The sequence below is a fragment of the Antedon mediterranea genome, chromosome 7, assembly GCF_964355755.1.
Source record: "Antedon mediterranea chromosome 7, ecAntMedi1.1, whole genome shotgun sequence".
In the NCBI taxonomy this organism is placed as follows: Eukaryota; Metazoa; Echinodermata; class Crinoidea; order Comatulida; family Antedonidae; genus Antedon; species Antedon mediterranea.
The window spans coordinates 20,395,480-20,412,050 of record NC_092676.1 but is presented as its reverse complement, the minus strand read 5'-3'; the positions used below and the strand labels follow the sequence as shown (position 1 = coordinate 20,412,050).

The 16,571-nt window shown below is 33.8% G+C and overlaps 1 protein-coding gene across 4 annotated transcripts in view; it reads right to left on the bottom strand.

The window, feature by feature from the left end:
- Window positions 1-16,571, bottom strand: part of LOC140055264 (uncharacterized) — a 34,764-nt gene that overhangs the window by 6,443 nt on the left and 11,750 nt on the right. For 3 of the 4 annotated variants that reach the window (XM_072100554.1, XM_072100557.1, XM_072100556.1), the window contains 12 exons: window positions 10,350-10,470; window positions 9,112-9,265; window positions 7,819-7,947; window positions 6,205-6,330; window positions 4,783-5,777; window positions 4,497-4,599; window positions 3,693-3,922; window positions 3,066-3,116; window positions 2,573-2,710; window positions 2,176-2,286; window positions 1,170-1,340; window positions 234-476 (listed from right to left, as the gene is read on the bottom strand). In XM_072100554.1, the coding sequence (XP_071956655.1) occupies window positions 234-476; window positions 1,170-1,340; window positions 2,176-2,286; window positions 2,573-2,710; window positions 3,066-3,116; window positions 3,693-3,922; window positions 4,497-4,599; window positions 4,783-5,777; window positions 6,205-6,330; window positions 7,819-7,947; window positions 9,112-9,265; window positions 10,350-10,470 (2,572 nt within the window). The remainder of the gene's footprint in view (window positions 1-233; window positions 477-1,169; window positions 1,341-2,175; window positions 2,287-2,572; window positions 2,711-3,065; window positions 3,117-3,692; window positions 3,923-4,496; window positions 4,600-4,782; window positions 5,778-6,204; window positions 6,331-7,818; window positions 7,948-9,111; window positions 9,266-10,349; window positions 10,471-16,571) is intronic. The other variant, XM_072100555.1, reaches the window with a different exon arrangement.

Here is a 16,571-nt window from a genome sequence, read left to right as displayed (position 1 = left end):
GTGCCCAAATATGGTAGTGATATGCCCAAATACAGTAGTGATATGACATCATCATGTCCATATATGGACATATCATATTTTGTTGTCACATAAAGTTTGATAGTGTAGACAGAGCTTAAGATACAAAATAGAGTAATTTCCAAAAATAAACACATAACAAATTGTGAGTGTGATAAAACAATACAACTCAATAAAAAAAAAACAGTGCAACATTTACTAATACAAGTACATACCTGTGGTTGTTGCGGCTGCTGCTGAGACTGCTGTTGCGGCTGCTGTTGCGGTTGCGTTTGCGGTTGCGTTTGCGGTGTCGGTGGTTGTGCTTGGGCTGGTTGTTGTTGCTGCTGCTGCTGCTGTTGTGTCGGTTGCTGTACCATAGGAATTCCTAGGTTGCTGTTGATTGGCGCAGTGGATGCTGCTCCCATTGCTGGTACATTTGGTAGCCTTGGTTGACCAGGTTGAAACTGTTGTTGCAGCTATAAACACGAATATAAACATTTACAACATTTGGTACAGAAGAGAGTTGATGATAAAGATGAAATACATACCAGTTGTTATTTGTTGGCAGAAAATGATCAATAAATAACTAAGTTAGCGTAATTCAGCAACATTTTTTTCTTTTTGGTTATCAGTAGCATGTTCAGGATTTTGAAATAGGCAGAGAAACAGGGCTTAAACAGTGCTGAACTTAACCTATTGTCATGAGGTAACTTCCCAAATTACTGTGAAATCAAAACGGTACTGAGTTTAGTGTATTACCATTCCTGCTCCCAACTGGTTCATTCATAAAAGCACTGACAAAGAAAGGCTATCTGTTGGTGACTATAGAATTTATTATTTAAAAAAAATATTGATATGCATCCAACAACAAGTAACTCGTCAATTACAGGATGGATAAACTATTCATTTACTACTTTACTACTAATTTATCATGCTTATAAACTCATCATTTGAGGCTTAGGAAGTGGAGTTGAAAGAGCTGTGAGTTACAATTGATTGAACTCCGGACCTTGGATTGGAACCAATAAGCTACAGTTCCACTATGGGTTATATTTTGCATTGCATGGTGGTTGGCCCACTGCTCTGTTTCTGCCTACACAATATTGTCACAAAAACAATCATTTTCTATCACATTGTACACTGTGCATTTTCACAACTCATGTACTTACATTTACTCTGTCTTTTTTATGTCTTGACACAATGTTTTTAAACTCGTTGATGAATCGTGATTGGTCATTTGGAATCATGCCAATAAACTGTTTCTTTTGTACAACATAGTAGAGCATTAGAACAGTAACACGTTGTGGGGCCATTCGCTGTTCAAAATGTACACAACCAGCCTATACAAAAGAAACACTCAAAGTTACTACCTAATAGTAATACTATTTATTATATATATTAATAATGTGGCATTTATATAGCATTATTTTGTAAAGATCAGAGCGCTTTGAGTGTTTGTTGATTGTTAAAATTATCTAGACTCTGAGCACAATTATGATTGAAAGTATTTTTGTACTTTTGGAGGGAAAAGAACAAAGAATAATATCTAAATAAATATTACTATGTGTACATATCTTGCAATGGTAGACTAGGTCAGTTAAGAGTTCATTTAAGCCTGGCGCACACTAGAGTTATCGGTTGAGCCAACTGGCACGAGTAGCACGTTGCTCACAGTGTGCGCTGGGGATTTCGTGAGGAATTGGCCATGCATGCCGCTGAGGAAAATATCATGTTTAATATTTTTTGACATGCTATTTCCTCAAGTGTGCGCCAAACGTGAACAGATAACTCACTAAAAATTTCACTTAGTATGACACGTTTGATTGATTATAATATGCCAGCGGGTGCCGTATACCGTATTAAGTAATTATCCAATCAGAAAATCACGTACTGAAGGCGTTTAGTGTGAGTCCGATTACAGTTTGCGGCAAATTTTTTAGTGAGCCGAATGTTACTCGTGCCAGTTGGCTCAGCCAATAGCTCTAGTGTGCGCCAGGCTTAAAAAGGAGTCTCAAACTTTAATGCCGAGATTTCAAAACATTGACTATTTGTGATCACTATACACACAAACAGGTAAATAAAGTTTAATTTTTCAAGTTTTCAAGACCAAATTAGACCGATATATGTGAGATTTTGAGGCAATTATGCCATTTGTGATCAGTCTACAGTACTTACAAATCCAGTAGGCATGACACGGTTGAGTGAACTCAGCGCTTCAGGATCATTGTCAGTTGGAAATGTGAACAGAACTTGTTTGGAAGATTGAATGAGAGGCTTCAGCGAATTCTAGTGGAAAAACACATATATATTTACAGGTTTAAGCTCACTATTAAACTAGTTTGACAAAAAAATGTGATGTGCCCAAATATGGTAGTTATATGAAATCATCATACATGGGCACATCACATTTTGTTGTTGACATCATATCATTACCATATTTGGGCACATCACACAATTTTGGATAGCGTAGACAGACCTCTAAGTATCAATCTACGAGCGGACCTTCACATAATTGAATAAATGAAAGCTGTATAGTCCAAATTAAATAAGCCAAACCTTAACAAACACTTACAAGTATATTTGGTGGAATTATCTGCATAACCAACTTTGTTGGCCAGTTATTCATTTTAACCGATTCATCTTGAGTTGTAACGCTACAGTTCAGTGACCTTGTAATCTTTGTATCTTGACCTTGACAACTTTTAGAACGCTAACGAATAAAACAATACAAAATTACAGTTAATAAAATTACATTACAATCCTTAAGGTACCTACTGTACTAGCGTTAATGAGAAGCCAGGCTGTTGATGACCTTTAAGGAAGTACTTATTTAAACAGGGAATTTACAAAACTCTTTCTAAAGGTCTGTCTACACTATCAAACTAGTTTGACAAAAAACAAATTTAATGTGCCCAAATATAGTATATGATCAAATATGGTAGTGATATGACATCATCATGTTCATATATGGGCACATCACATTTTTTTTGTCACATGAAGTTTGCTGGTGTAGACAGATCTTAACATCATATCAAAATATTAAAATTCATAACAGTTTTTCTTACCTCATTCCATTCCAAAACACCTTGCCAAATATGTCTCCCCAATGGCATTCTCTGCAAAAACATTTTAATAATGAAAGTCAATATTTTTAATTGTAACTGTTGTAGAAAACAGCTGAACAGACTCTTGATAAAAGGAAACTAAATCAATTTGCATATTAAAGAATTTTCTTCCAAAAAAATTATTGTTATTGTCAAAACAAAACTAGGACTTTAAATACACAATTTTTCTTCATTATCTTTAAATACTGTAATCGGTTTTAAAATTCGTTTTTTGTTGGAAATAAGGTTCTTGCCATAACTACTGCATGTGCAGATTAATTTGGTAACAAGGGGACCATGTCATCAACTGTATATGTCGGGGTATACAGTTAAGGCTTAGAATCATGTGCTCCATAAAATATTATTAGAATAAAATACAGCTGAAAGTAATTACTGTAGTAAGTAACGGCCTTGTGAAAAACACCAATATGGTGATTCAAGTGTTGCATTCGTTTTTAAATAAAGTTGTTATTATTATTATTATTATTATTATTATTACTAATAGCAGCAAACAATTCCAAGCACTGTTAAATATTTCTAATTTCTTTATGTTACTTATTATTAGTGGGACCAATGTTTGTTTTGTACCAGATTTGGTTTTTGTGCCATTTGAGTCTGTGACATTTGGTTTGGTATAATTGTGTTTGGTGCAATCGCATTGGTCATCTGTTGTCTTATGTTCCCTTGCATCTTCGGTGCCATTGCTGCTTGCTGTCTTTGTATCTGTACTTGTTGTTGCATGTTTGGTGTCGGCTGTTGTGGACTTGGGTTCATCGTAAAATTTGGTGTTGGTATGTTAGGCGGTGTGTTTGTTGGAGCTGAAAAAAAATATAAAAAATATAAATTACATAATACAGGACATTCTTCCATCAATCAATATGTTACTGGCATATTTATTTATTCATGAACTTATTCTTTTCTATATAGCAGTTAAAATACAGTCTATCGAAGTTAAAATGCAGTCTATTAGATATAAAATGTAGTCTATCAGATGTGGTTTATCTTATTCTTGCATTAAACACAAATAATTACAATTGATATATCCTCATTGTAATTGAGTTGAAGGTATTTCTATAATTTTGAAATATGTTGGAATTAAGGTTACAAAGGTGATTCTCTGAAACCTATTAAGAGTTATATCGGAGGTACATCAGAGTTAACGACACAGAGGTATAAGAGAGTTAACTGATCACACAAGCATTTAAGTCAGTTGAAACTTGGATATGTAGGCTTAACTCTGTTCTATGCATGATTAATTCTTGTGTGTGAATACAACTTAAAGAACATTGCCAAAAATAGTCAATTTAGAACATTTTTGTCATTGTAGAGAAATAGAGATATTTTACGTATCTCTAAAATTATCTATCATGACATGGTGTATTAGCAACTTACGCCTGTTCTGCCAGTCAATTGCTTGTGTACGAGCTGTGATAAGAGCGGCGTCTGCAGCCTGCTGAGCTGCCGGTGGTACACTTGGCATTCCCACAGTGTTAGTCTAGTGGACAAAATATAGATACAGAATTAAGATTCATCGAAAACAATGAAAGCATACCCAATATGTTGTCTAGGTGCAGCTTTCAATTAAAAATCCAATTTAACATGCATAGCAATTAGGATATCTAAGATATACAAGTCTAGTCAAATTCATGAAATAATTTTTGCTGAAATAAAAACTTACGTCAAATGGTGGTTTGATGGTAACATTTGGTTGTGGTACTGACGCCGCAGCTGTTGGACCAGGCAGTGACTTTGGTTGTGGAATTGCTGGGTTTGTTTTGAAGGCCATATTAGGTGCATTTTGTTGTTGCTGCTGCTGCTGTTGTTGTTGCTGCTGTAATCTTTTAGCTCTCAATTGAGCAATACCAGCCCTTACAGCATTCACCTTACTTACATTAGTCAGTTGGTTCGGTTGAACGGCAAGCCTAGGCCTGTTGACCATAACGTCCATAGGGTTTGACATTTGCATACTTGCTACTCCCTTTGTGCTTACGACATTTGGCCTGGCTTGGGCCATGTTCTGATTACCTGCTGGCCTGTTCATCATCATTGCAGAATTGTTCATACCTGGATTGTTTGTTATACCTTGGCTAGCCATAGTCAGATTATTCATACCAGTGTTAGCTATACCAGAATTTGTCATACCGGAATTTGCCATACCGGAATTTGCCATACCGGAACTGGACATACCAGAACTTGTCATAACAGAACTTGTCATACCGGAATTTGTTATACCAGAATTAGCCATACCGGAATTAGGCATACCGGAATTAGGCATACCGGAATTTGTCATAACGGAATTTGTCATACCGGAATTGGCCATACCGGAATTGGCCATACCGGAATTGGCCATACCGGAATTGGCCATACCGGAATTAGCCATACCGGAGTTGACTATTGAAGAAGTTGCCATACTTGAAATGCCCATACTATTAGAATTTGCCATTGGATTACTAGTCATCGGACTCGCCGTAGACACTTGACTATTCATCATACGCTGCTGTGTTGGTTGCGTTTGGAAGGTGTTATATTGTGTGGTGGATGTTGTCATACTGGCTGGACTCTGCTGTATCTGTTGTGGTTGTACTTTGGCAATGGCTACTTTTGGCTGGTTGTTTGTCTTTATCTGCATATTTCCCTGTGGAAACTGCAGCTTGTTGTTTGTGTTTGATATTCCTGAAATATAAAAATACTTAAAAATTAATAAATTAATTTTTTTAATTTCATACGCATCCATCAGCGATCACTATTTTAATAATTTATCATTATCATTTGAGGCCTACGGAGTGAAGTTGAAAGAGTTACAACTCCGAACCTTGGGATTGGAAGGCAAGCACGTTAACCACCAAGCTACAGCTCCACTATAGTAAACTGTAGTGAGAATAATCTCAGAGTATAATGCTTCAGTTGTGCACTTAATTCCCCCAAGCGTGCCGTAAGTTATTTGACCAATCACAACACGATGGCTCATTCAAACTTTGCGATTAGTCAACTCACTTCCATTGTGCTTACAGTGTTGCGTTGTCACGAATTAAAAAATTACGAAAATCAAAACTGGTGATGGTGTGGAAGGGAATGATGATAAATAATGAATTATAAGTACCAGTGTTTGTATTTTTAACTGGCACCTTGAATCCACTTGCCACTGAACCTTGCGTTGAGGGTGAGCCAATACCAATATGCCCCCCTGTAGGTCTTGGACTCAGAACCTGTGCTCCACCACTTACGCCTGTAAATAAAACTCAAAACATTACCTATTTATTTAAATATAATGCTTAATAACAACAGTATAATTAATAAAGGCCAATTTACACAGACAAGCAGTAATACAGTAATAAAAATATAAATCAATGCTATTTCTTATGACCATTTACACAAAACGTGGAGTAGGCAGGTGGTTTCCATTAAGGATAGATACAGATTCTATGTGGGACAAGCTACATGGTTTTCCGCTTACTGTTACTGCTCATCTGTGTAAATTGGCCTTAATGATAAAAATAATAATAATAATAATGATGACCTAATGTCAGTCATTAAACATTTAAGTACTTTACTTTTAAGATTTATTTTTATCTTTATGCATAACCTTTCACAAGAACTTGTCTCTCTCCATTTCAGGCTATATGCACAAATTATAGGCTGGTAATTACACAGTCCTAATAATAGGATGTGTTACTGTTAGGAAATTGATTCAACCATTATGCAATAACATCAATGTCAATACTTTACAAAATACAATAATTAAGGAATAATTTTGAGGAAATCCCGAGGAAATCCCAAAGATATTGTAATCATGCAAAGACAAGACACAGAACATGCAACAACATGCAAATGATAACAAACATTAAAACAGTCAAACACATTAATTCCCCAATTCCCCCATTTGATTAAACAGCTTATTGATTTTGTTTGGTCAACCAATCTCTATAATAATTTTTATATACCATAAGGTTATGCTAGGCACATATCTATGATGTTATAGTAATAGTATTTCAAAGTTGTGTTTGCATGGAATTAGTTAGTGGTTGGAGGTGGGTGTGATCACCTAGCATAAAGATAAAGATCTTTAACTTAATCAGCATCCTATTAAAGAAACTACTGTACTTGCATTCCTGTATCACTATTTAAAGGGTGGGTCTAGTAACCAAATCTAACTTATTCGCACCCATTCAAAGGGTGTTTTGTTGGTGGTAGATATACCATCATATTTGGAAAAAGTTTTATATTATTAAGGAATAATACACAGCTATTTGTGCATGGAAGTAGATACTGGTTAGAGATGGGTGTGGTCAAGTTAAAGGTCTTTAACCCAATTTAATCAGCATAATCTCTCCTATCAATATTTTGTATATTTTGTAAGATCATTTTAATCCAGACCTTTTTATTTGAATTGCCCCGTGTGGGATGATTAAATAATTTTGAATTGAATTGAATTGAAAGGGTGGGTCTAGTAACCAAATTTAAACTAATTCGCACCCATTCAAAAGGTACCATCATAATTAGACAAAGTTGTGTATTATTAAGGATTACTAAACAGCTATTTGTGCATGGGGTTAGAGATTGATGTTTAATTAGCACCTTATAGAAGTCACTTAAACCTCCAAAGATCATTCCACTAAACTAAGTTTTTTTTGTAGTTATATCACTGCATTTTGGCCAGTCAAAAGAAATATGGTAAATAAGCTAAGTAATAAACATAAAATGAAAGTTGTCGAACCTGTAGATGTTGGAGAGGGCTTTGAGAAGCTTGAAGCGGTGGAAACGCTGTTTGCTGGAGTTCCATTCAATGGAGACACTTTAGCTACAGGAGCACTTGTTGTATCCATAGCAATGGTTGATGATTGCTCTGTTGGAATCAACCATTATATAAAAACATACACAAACCAAAAGTGGTGTTGGGTTGTCTATAAGTGCTGGCTTACATGGATAAACCAACATTGGCCTATTCTGTCCGAAAAGAGAGCTACAACTCGAATATATATATAAACAATTTATGAAACACCTCTGTCAGATAATGGTTCATTCCATGGACCCTGCCCTCAAGTGGGAACATCCCAACTCTCTTCTCGGAGAGAATAGGCCCATGTCGGTTTATCCAGGTAAGCTAAAAACGAGATAGACTTGAGAATTTCCACAAAAAAAATTTAAACTGTTAAAAAAATACCATTAAAAACAAACTAGATACTGCCAAGTGTGTAAAATAAGCATCTCCCGAGTAGGATGGGTAATTCCATTCCTGGTTTTTTTTAGTTGTACCAATTGGAGAAAATTATAGTTTGAATGAACACCTTTCCCCACCCAAAAGTGGTATTAAATATGTGGCCAAACTAGCCTAGCTTATGATAATTTGTTTCCCTTAGAGGTAAAAACAAATATACAAAAACATGGCTACTACAGACGTGAGCTACAGTAGGTAGTGGAAGTAAGGTTTATACTTTGGAAAGGCTTTAAAGCTGGAGGCAAAGATGATTAGCAATGATATATAATACTTTTGTACAATTCTCATTTTACATTCACAGATGGTAAAGACAAGCATTTAGCACACAATCCATTAGTTAATATTACCAGCAAATGAAGTCAGCATTGCTACATGCATTTAAAGCTTTGTCGATGCTATCAAACTAGCTTGACAACAAAAGTGTGATGTGCCCAAATATGGTAGTGATATGCCCAGATATGGTAATGATATGACATCATCATGTCCATATATGGGCAAATCACATTTTGTTGTTACATAAAGTTTGATAGTGTAGACAAAGCTTTACAATGAATATTAGATCAAATGATATAAATGCCAAGATTCAACTCCATGATCAATAATCTCACACAAAGCTTGTACTGGTGTTAGTTACCATTACAAGCTTTCCCATGTCCCTTGATGGTATGCTAATATTCCTACTGCTTATCCTTGGTAAATGCTGTGGTTAGCCCCTCCACGTCAGAATATATAGGGATAACTGCTAGATTATTTATCATGAGAAATAATCCATATTATGATATAAATCTTTACCTTTTAACTGAAATCCTTGTAATAGCACCAAATGGTGAGGATCAACTGAATAGTCTTTCACCGACGTCATCTGGACATCGCCTAAGGCTCGTTCAAATAAACGTTGCAAGGGATACAACTTCCGAGGGCTGACAACAGACAAGTTTACTCCACGCTATAATAAAGGTGAAAGGTTAAGTGAATGAATGTAATACTCTTATTAAACTGTCTACATTCCTACTGTAAAGGTTAATTTATGGTCAGCAGATATTCAGAGCTACTAAAAGATCAGGTTCACAAGCATTTTTTCCCATTTGTCCCAGTACAAGTATCTGTGAGATATTCACTTGTCCAAGAATAAAAGTTGGCTGTCCTGTACTGTACATTGAATGTGGCTTGAACCTACACATATGTAATAGGGCAGTTTGCAGTGGTTTCCTTTAATACTTTTAACTATTACCGTACATACGGTACATAAAAACACCAACATGTTTATAATCCCAGGACATCTAAATAGCTAGAACTCGAATCAAAACGCATATCACCACTATGGCAATGTTCCCAAACAATTTGGCTGTAGCAAATACAGTAAATATAAACTACATTAAAACAATCTTTTTAAAACAATCCTTTGTCATACTTTCAGTCAGAAAATTATTCATCATGTGAAAAGCCTATAAACTGTAAAAACATTCCTGACGTTTTGGTAAATTTCATTTGCGTGTGACCTTAAACAAGTGAATACAGAATCGATACAGTCGTGACTTCCCACCTGTTAATTGCGAACACTGATAACAATTCAATAGCTCATTCAAATACTATTTCCTTTAGGAACTTCAGTAAATTAATCACTGGATATAGGTTAAAGGTAATCATGACATCATAGGTCTTTATGTTACTTTCATTGCATAGACACATATATAGCAAAACAGAAATGTACAAAATACAAAGAGTTTGTATATAATTAACTAGAAAGTGAATTCAAATTAATCACAGTGATTCACCATGGAGAGGGACCACAAATTGGGCTGCAACACGCTTAACAATCAGGCACATCCGTTTGTAGTCACACACCACTATGACGCAGTTGAAATGTGTTGACCATATCAATGCTAAAGTTGAAGAAATTTTCTAATAAATTAGTTATTTCAATTCTAATTTTTGAACAGATATACAGCGGTAATTTATGGAGACCTAGCCGGACCTGCCAGTTCCCTCTCTAGTTAATCTATAAATAAACCCTTGGATAAAATACAAACCTCTGCCATCTTGGTAGCAACTTGTTCAGCTGTGTACCCCATGTAACGTGGGCCTTCCATAATTGGTGCATCAAAGGGAGGAGTGTTGCAAAACAGAACACACTGCTGTTTGAAATTTATCCTATGAAGATAAAAAAAAAAAAATCTGAAAGAGGATGGCAAAAGGGTGATGTGAAGATTTATGGTAAAGAAATGATGATGATGATGATGAAGAAGAAGATGATGACTGATGATGATGAAGATACGATGAAGACGAAGATGATGATAAAGATGAAAATGAAGATGATGAAGATAATGATGAAGATGATCATGATGAAGATGATGATTGTGATGAAGATGATGATCATGATGATGATGAATAATTGCTGATCATCCTGTGTATTTGGAGAAGTTTCCTATTGCGTTTTTGGCTAACTAACATTTGGCTATGCTACAGTACACTACTGTAGCAAAAATGTTCTCAGTAATATTATTATAATAATAGATGACTGCTTGCAATAACACCACAACATAAATAATTCTAGAACTTGAGATGATTCAGGCAAATGCCTCTGAAATATCCTAGAGAATATCAAAGTGAGATATAAATATTATAATACGCAATTAAGGGTTCTTATTGCACAGCATAAAGCTCTGTCTACTGTACACTATCAAACTTTATGTGACGAATAAATGTAATGTGCCCATATATTGACAGAATAATGTCATATCACTACCATATTTAGGTAGATCACTACCATATTTGGGCACATGACAGTTTTTCTGTAGACTAGTTTGATTGTGTAGACAGAGCCTAAAACATAATTTCAGTTTCAAATTTACTCTGTACATGAGAACCATTTTCTCTCTGTGTGATACTTACATTACAATAAAAAATCTAAAGCAATATTAATTACAATGTAATAAGGTTGTAATAAGGTCTCCCTACCCTTTCTTGATGAGGAGGGGTTCAACTGATATTAGCCAATAAGAGAGCAACATTCCACAAGCTGTACATATTGTAATTTATCCTTCTATTGTGCTCTTTATATTCATTCATTGTGTTTTTATCCAATCAAAACCAATCAGTTTAGTATTTTAATTTATATGTAAAGTGTAATATATATGACCTGACCGATTATAATCCCATGCTCAAGTATTAAATCCCACCACCTATTAAATTTATGCTAAATTCCGACATAAAAGTTTGATCAATTCCATTGTTAATACCATCTGAGTAACTGTATAAACAACCCAATAATTTTTCCCAAATTAGATACCCAGCACCCCTGGGATTATACTCAGTCATGTACTAAGTTTCATACAGAAGAATTCAATTTGTTTAAAATCTTGTGTCAAGTATAGTATAATATTTCTAAGTGAAAATATTCAACTTGTTTTTTAGATTGTTAATACTGTATAATACTGTATAAAATAAATAAATATTACAGTAGGGCCTAAGTAAAGGTTTAATGAAATACATACTGGGCAATCAATTGAATTGTGAAGAATAATATGGTGTACAGTATGGCTAATATGTAACCAAGTCAATGTCACAATAAATAAATACTACAGTAGGGTCTAAGTAAGGTGTAATGAAATACACACTGGGCAATCAATTGAATTGTGAAGAATAATATGGTGTTAACCAAGTCAATGTCACAATAAATAAATACTACAGTAGGGTCTAAGTAAGGTGTAATGAAATACACACCGGGCAATCAATTGAATTGTGAGGAATAATATGGTGTACAGTATGGCTTATGTAACCAAGTCAATGTCACAATAAATAAATACTACAGTAGGGTCTAAGTAAGGTGTAATGAAATACACACTGGGCAATCAATTGAATTGTGAAGAATAATATGGTGTACAGTATGGCTTATGTAACCAAGTCAATGTCACAATAAATAAATACTACAGTAGGGTCTAAGTAAGGTGTAATGAAATACACACTGGGCAATCAATTGAATTGTGAAGAATAATATGGTGTACAGTATGGCTTATGTAACCAAGTCAATGTCACAATAAATAAATACTACAGTAGGGTCTAAGTAAGGTGTAATGAAATACACACTGGGCAATCAATTGAATTGTGAAGAATAATATGGTGTACAGTATGGCTTATGTAACCAAGTCAATGTCACAATAAATAAATACTACTGTAGGGTCTAAAGCTCTGTCTACACTATCAAACTTTATTATGTGGTTAAATAATGTGATGTGCCTTGCCCATTAAATGGTGATCAATCACTACCATATTTGGGTATATCACTACCATATTTGGGCACATCACACTTTTTTGTAAAACAAGTTTGGAGTGGACAGAGCTTAAATAATGAAATACACACTGGGCAATCAATTGAATTGTGCAAGATAATATGGTGTACTATATGGCTTATGTAATCAAGTGAATGTCACAACCAATGCCATTTCTGTGACATCATCAATTTCAAAGAAACTCATGAATTAGCCAATTGTTTGTCAAACCACAGAAAGTACATTATTTTCTATGAATATTTTTTCTTATTTAAAGTCTGTATACATTTAAAAAAACACAACATAGTAGTTTGATTATAAAGTTTACTTTACATTTTATTTATAAATAGTAATTTTTTATTTTTTTTTACATGAAACTCATTTCCGGAAATATCTTTTAGTTTATATAAAATTGGAATGTTTATAGTTCCCACCACCCCTACCCAGCTCCACATCCCATACTAATGAGGTTGTGGACTAGTCCATTATGGTCCAGGAGTATCCTAGGAACTTTAAGCTTTCGTATCTAATCCTCTCTCTGGAGAGCATGAGCTATTGTTAATTTATCCAGGTAAGCTTGGCACGAATAAGACTATTATTATCAATTATGTACTGTACAGTACCGCAAAGCTTTTAGCTTACAGAGTTTAAAAAAACTGTTATAATGGGGGTATTGCTAAACACCGCAAACCCCCGCAAACCTCCAAAAAAACATAGCAAACCCCACCGAACCAACATAAAAGTGATTGAATCATGTAGTGTACAACCCACTGGGTATATCAATGTAAAAAAAATATTAAATTTCTACTGTTAACAACTTATTTTTGGGGTAAAACATCATTTTTTGGTCAAAATTGATTGGTAAACCCCGCAAACCTCCAAAAAACCATAGCAAACCCCACCGAACCAACATAAAAGTGATTGAATAATGTAGTGTACGACCCACTGGGTATATAAATTATTAAATTTCTACTGTTAACTACTTATTTTTGGGGATAAAACATCATTTTTTGGTTAAAAATTAGCAATCATTTTTGACCAAAAAATGATGTTTGACCCTAAAAATAACTAGTTAACAGTAAAAATGTATTATTTTTTTTACATGGATATACCCAGTGGGTTGTACACTACATGATTCAATCACTTTAAAAATAATTAGTTAACAGTAAAAATGTATTATTTTTTTTACATTGATATACCCAGTGGGTTGTACACTACATGATTCAATCACTTTTATGTTGGTTCGATGGGGTTTGCTATGTTTTTTTGGAGGTTTGCGGGGGTTTGCGGGGTTTGCGGTGTTTAGCAATACCCTTATAATGGTATGATTCTGATGAACACAGTTGCTATTAATTTATAGAGAACTGATACAATATCACACGATAATTGCTCATAGGTTGGACTGTTGACGCTCAATGCATCTGTAACCAATTAGATATCATTGTCCCCACAATCACACACTTCCTTATGTTGGACTTTCACTAATTTGGAGCTAATATCGTTATTCAATTAACAATACACAATAGGAAGGATACGTTTCAATAGGCTGCAGTATGAAATTTAATCTATTTCAACAACTACAGACAGTAGAAGTGTATTTAACGGTTTATGGTCTCTCTGCAAGGTATGGCAAACCACTGTAAATGAATCCTAGCTGCAAATCAAATATGTCTACCCATGAAGAAATTTACTGATTTCTGACAATGCATTTCAATCAGCGTTCAAAACAGTAAACTGTTTTGAACGAAATGTACCCTTTATGAGTCAATTTCACCCCAGGCTCTGAAGAACTTACAGTAATCCATGATTTGTACATGCTTTTCAAATGGGTCAATTGTAGTAACTACAAAATAAAATGTTCTTTAGCTTTGTCTAAACAGTAATAATAACCAAAGTATGTTTTTTATGTATTTGTTTGCGTTTGCTATATTTAATTCAGAATTGTTCTTTATAAAATATGTGTTTTCATATCAGTAGTTAGTAATGCTATGCTACTGACAAAGGTTGCAACTCTAACAAATTAAAATCCTATAAAGCGACATGCAGTTTAAAAAAATATGTTGTTTCTATATTTCTTATGTTTGCTACAGTATCTTTAATTTTAGATTTTTTAAATGTGTTTTCATTGTTATTTAGTAAGCTATGCTGCTGACAAAGGTTGCAACTCTAACAAATTATTATTATTATTTCTTATGTTTGCTATCTTTAATTCTAGATTGTTCTTTATAAAATAAGTGTTTTCATTATTAGTAATGCTGCAAATAAAGGTTGCAACTCTAACAACTTATTATTATTATTTCTTATGTTTGCTATCTTTAATTCTAGATTGTTCTTTATAAAATAAGTGTTTTCATAGTAATGCTGCTAATAAAGGTTGTGGCTCTCACAAATTAAAACCCTATAAAGTGACAGCATGAAGTATGACGAATGTCTTTACAAGATAACTATTTGTATAATTAAAAGGGCATGAACACTGATACTGTAATCAAGTCTTACATTACGATTGCTAATGATAGCCGTTACAACCACCAGTCAGATTAAACAATCAGGATACATTTCAGGATCAATTTCGGTCATAAATTTTAAATGATCTTGAATTAACTTATTTCTTATTAACAATTCCAAATCATGCATAAATTGTTAAAAACTGATGGTACACTACAGTGGTAATAATTTATGGACATGTACAAATATGGAGATTTTATGGCACAAATTTTGTATAGAATAGGAGTGGTGTAACGTTTTAAATACCATACATAGGTATCTCTATTCAAACTATGATCTTTTGTTATAAGATTAGAAAAGAGGTCACTCATCAAAGCTACTATTAAAACTTTAAAATGTATATAAATAAACTTGAAATCATATTGTTATTATGAAATTAAATAATACAGCACTGCAAGCAACTAGATTGAAAACGAGTTTTCTCAGAAAGTTTGCTGCCTTTCAAGCAGTATTATTATAATGGCTTTTGAACAGATTTTCTCATTACAATCTATTTTCTGATTGAAATCTACAATCAGTGAAAGAGCTAATAAAATAGCAGAATATGATTTAAAAAAAACATGTCAATTTGGTCACATGTTCACCATGTTTCCACTTTTCCAGCTAGAAGCTACTTTAGGTATTAATATCAATGTGGATTATTAATCCCTATATGTGGATTATTAATCCCAATATGTGGGTTATTAATCCCAAAATGTGGATTATTAATCTCAATATGTGGATTATTATTCCCAATATGTGAATTATTAATCCCAATATGTTGATTATTAATCCCAATATGTTGATTATTATTCTCAATATGTGGATTTTCAATCCTACTATGTTGATTAAAAATCCCAATATATGGATTATTAATCCTAATATGTAGACTAAGTATTTGATGATATTGCCTACCTACCACTTTAATTGTACTTAAGAAATATTGGCTCAGAACAGTTTTAAAAATACTGTAGGTCTATTGTACAGATTAATAATATCATGCAGGTTTACTCAGTATATTGACATATTTCTGAATTATAATTGCTGTGACAGCTAGTCTCCATCTGTTGTATTTACAGGATGGGAAACAAGTGTTTGCTTTCAAACTGAGCCTCTTAGCTCTCAAGTGGGATGTGCCCATATATGGTAGTGGTATGAACAAATATGGTACTAGTAAGTGATATGACATCATTATCCATATATAGGCACATCACATGTTTTTGTCACATAAAATTTAATAGTTTATAGACAGAGCTTTAGAAGTATTATGCATAATAACTAGGCCATAAATTACATAATTATTAAAATGCTGTACAGTACAGTACAGTACCTTTTAAGAGTCTATGTAATCACCATAATTGAATTGAAATTTCTGTATCCATACAGAATACAAAAACCTATAATTGTATCACTTTTACTTCTTTCTACAGTGCTCGCTTGATAAAACCTACTGTTTATGAAAGGTCACAGTACAGAGAGGCAATTGCTAATAGAATCTAT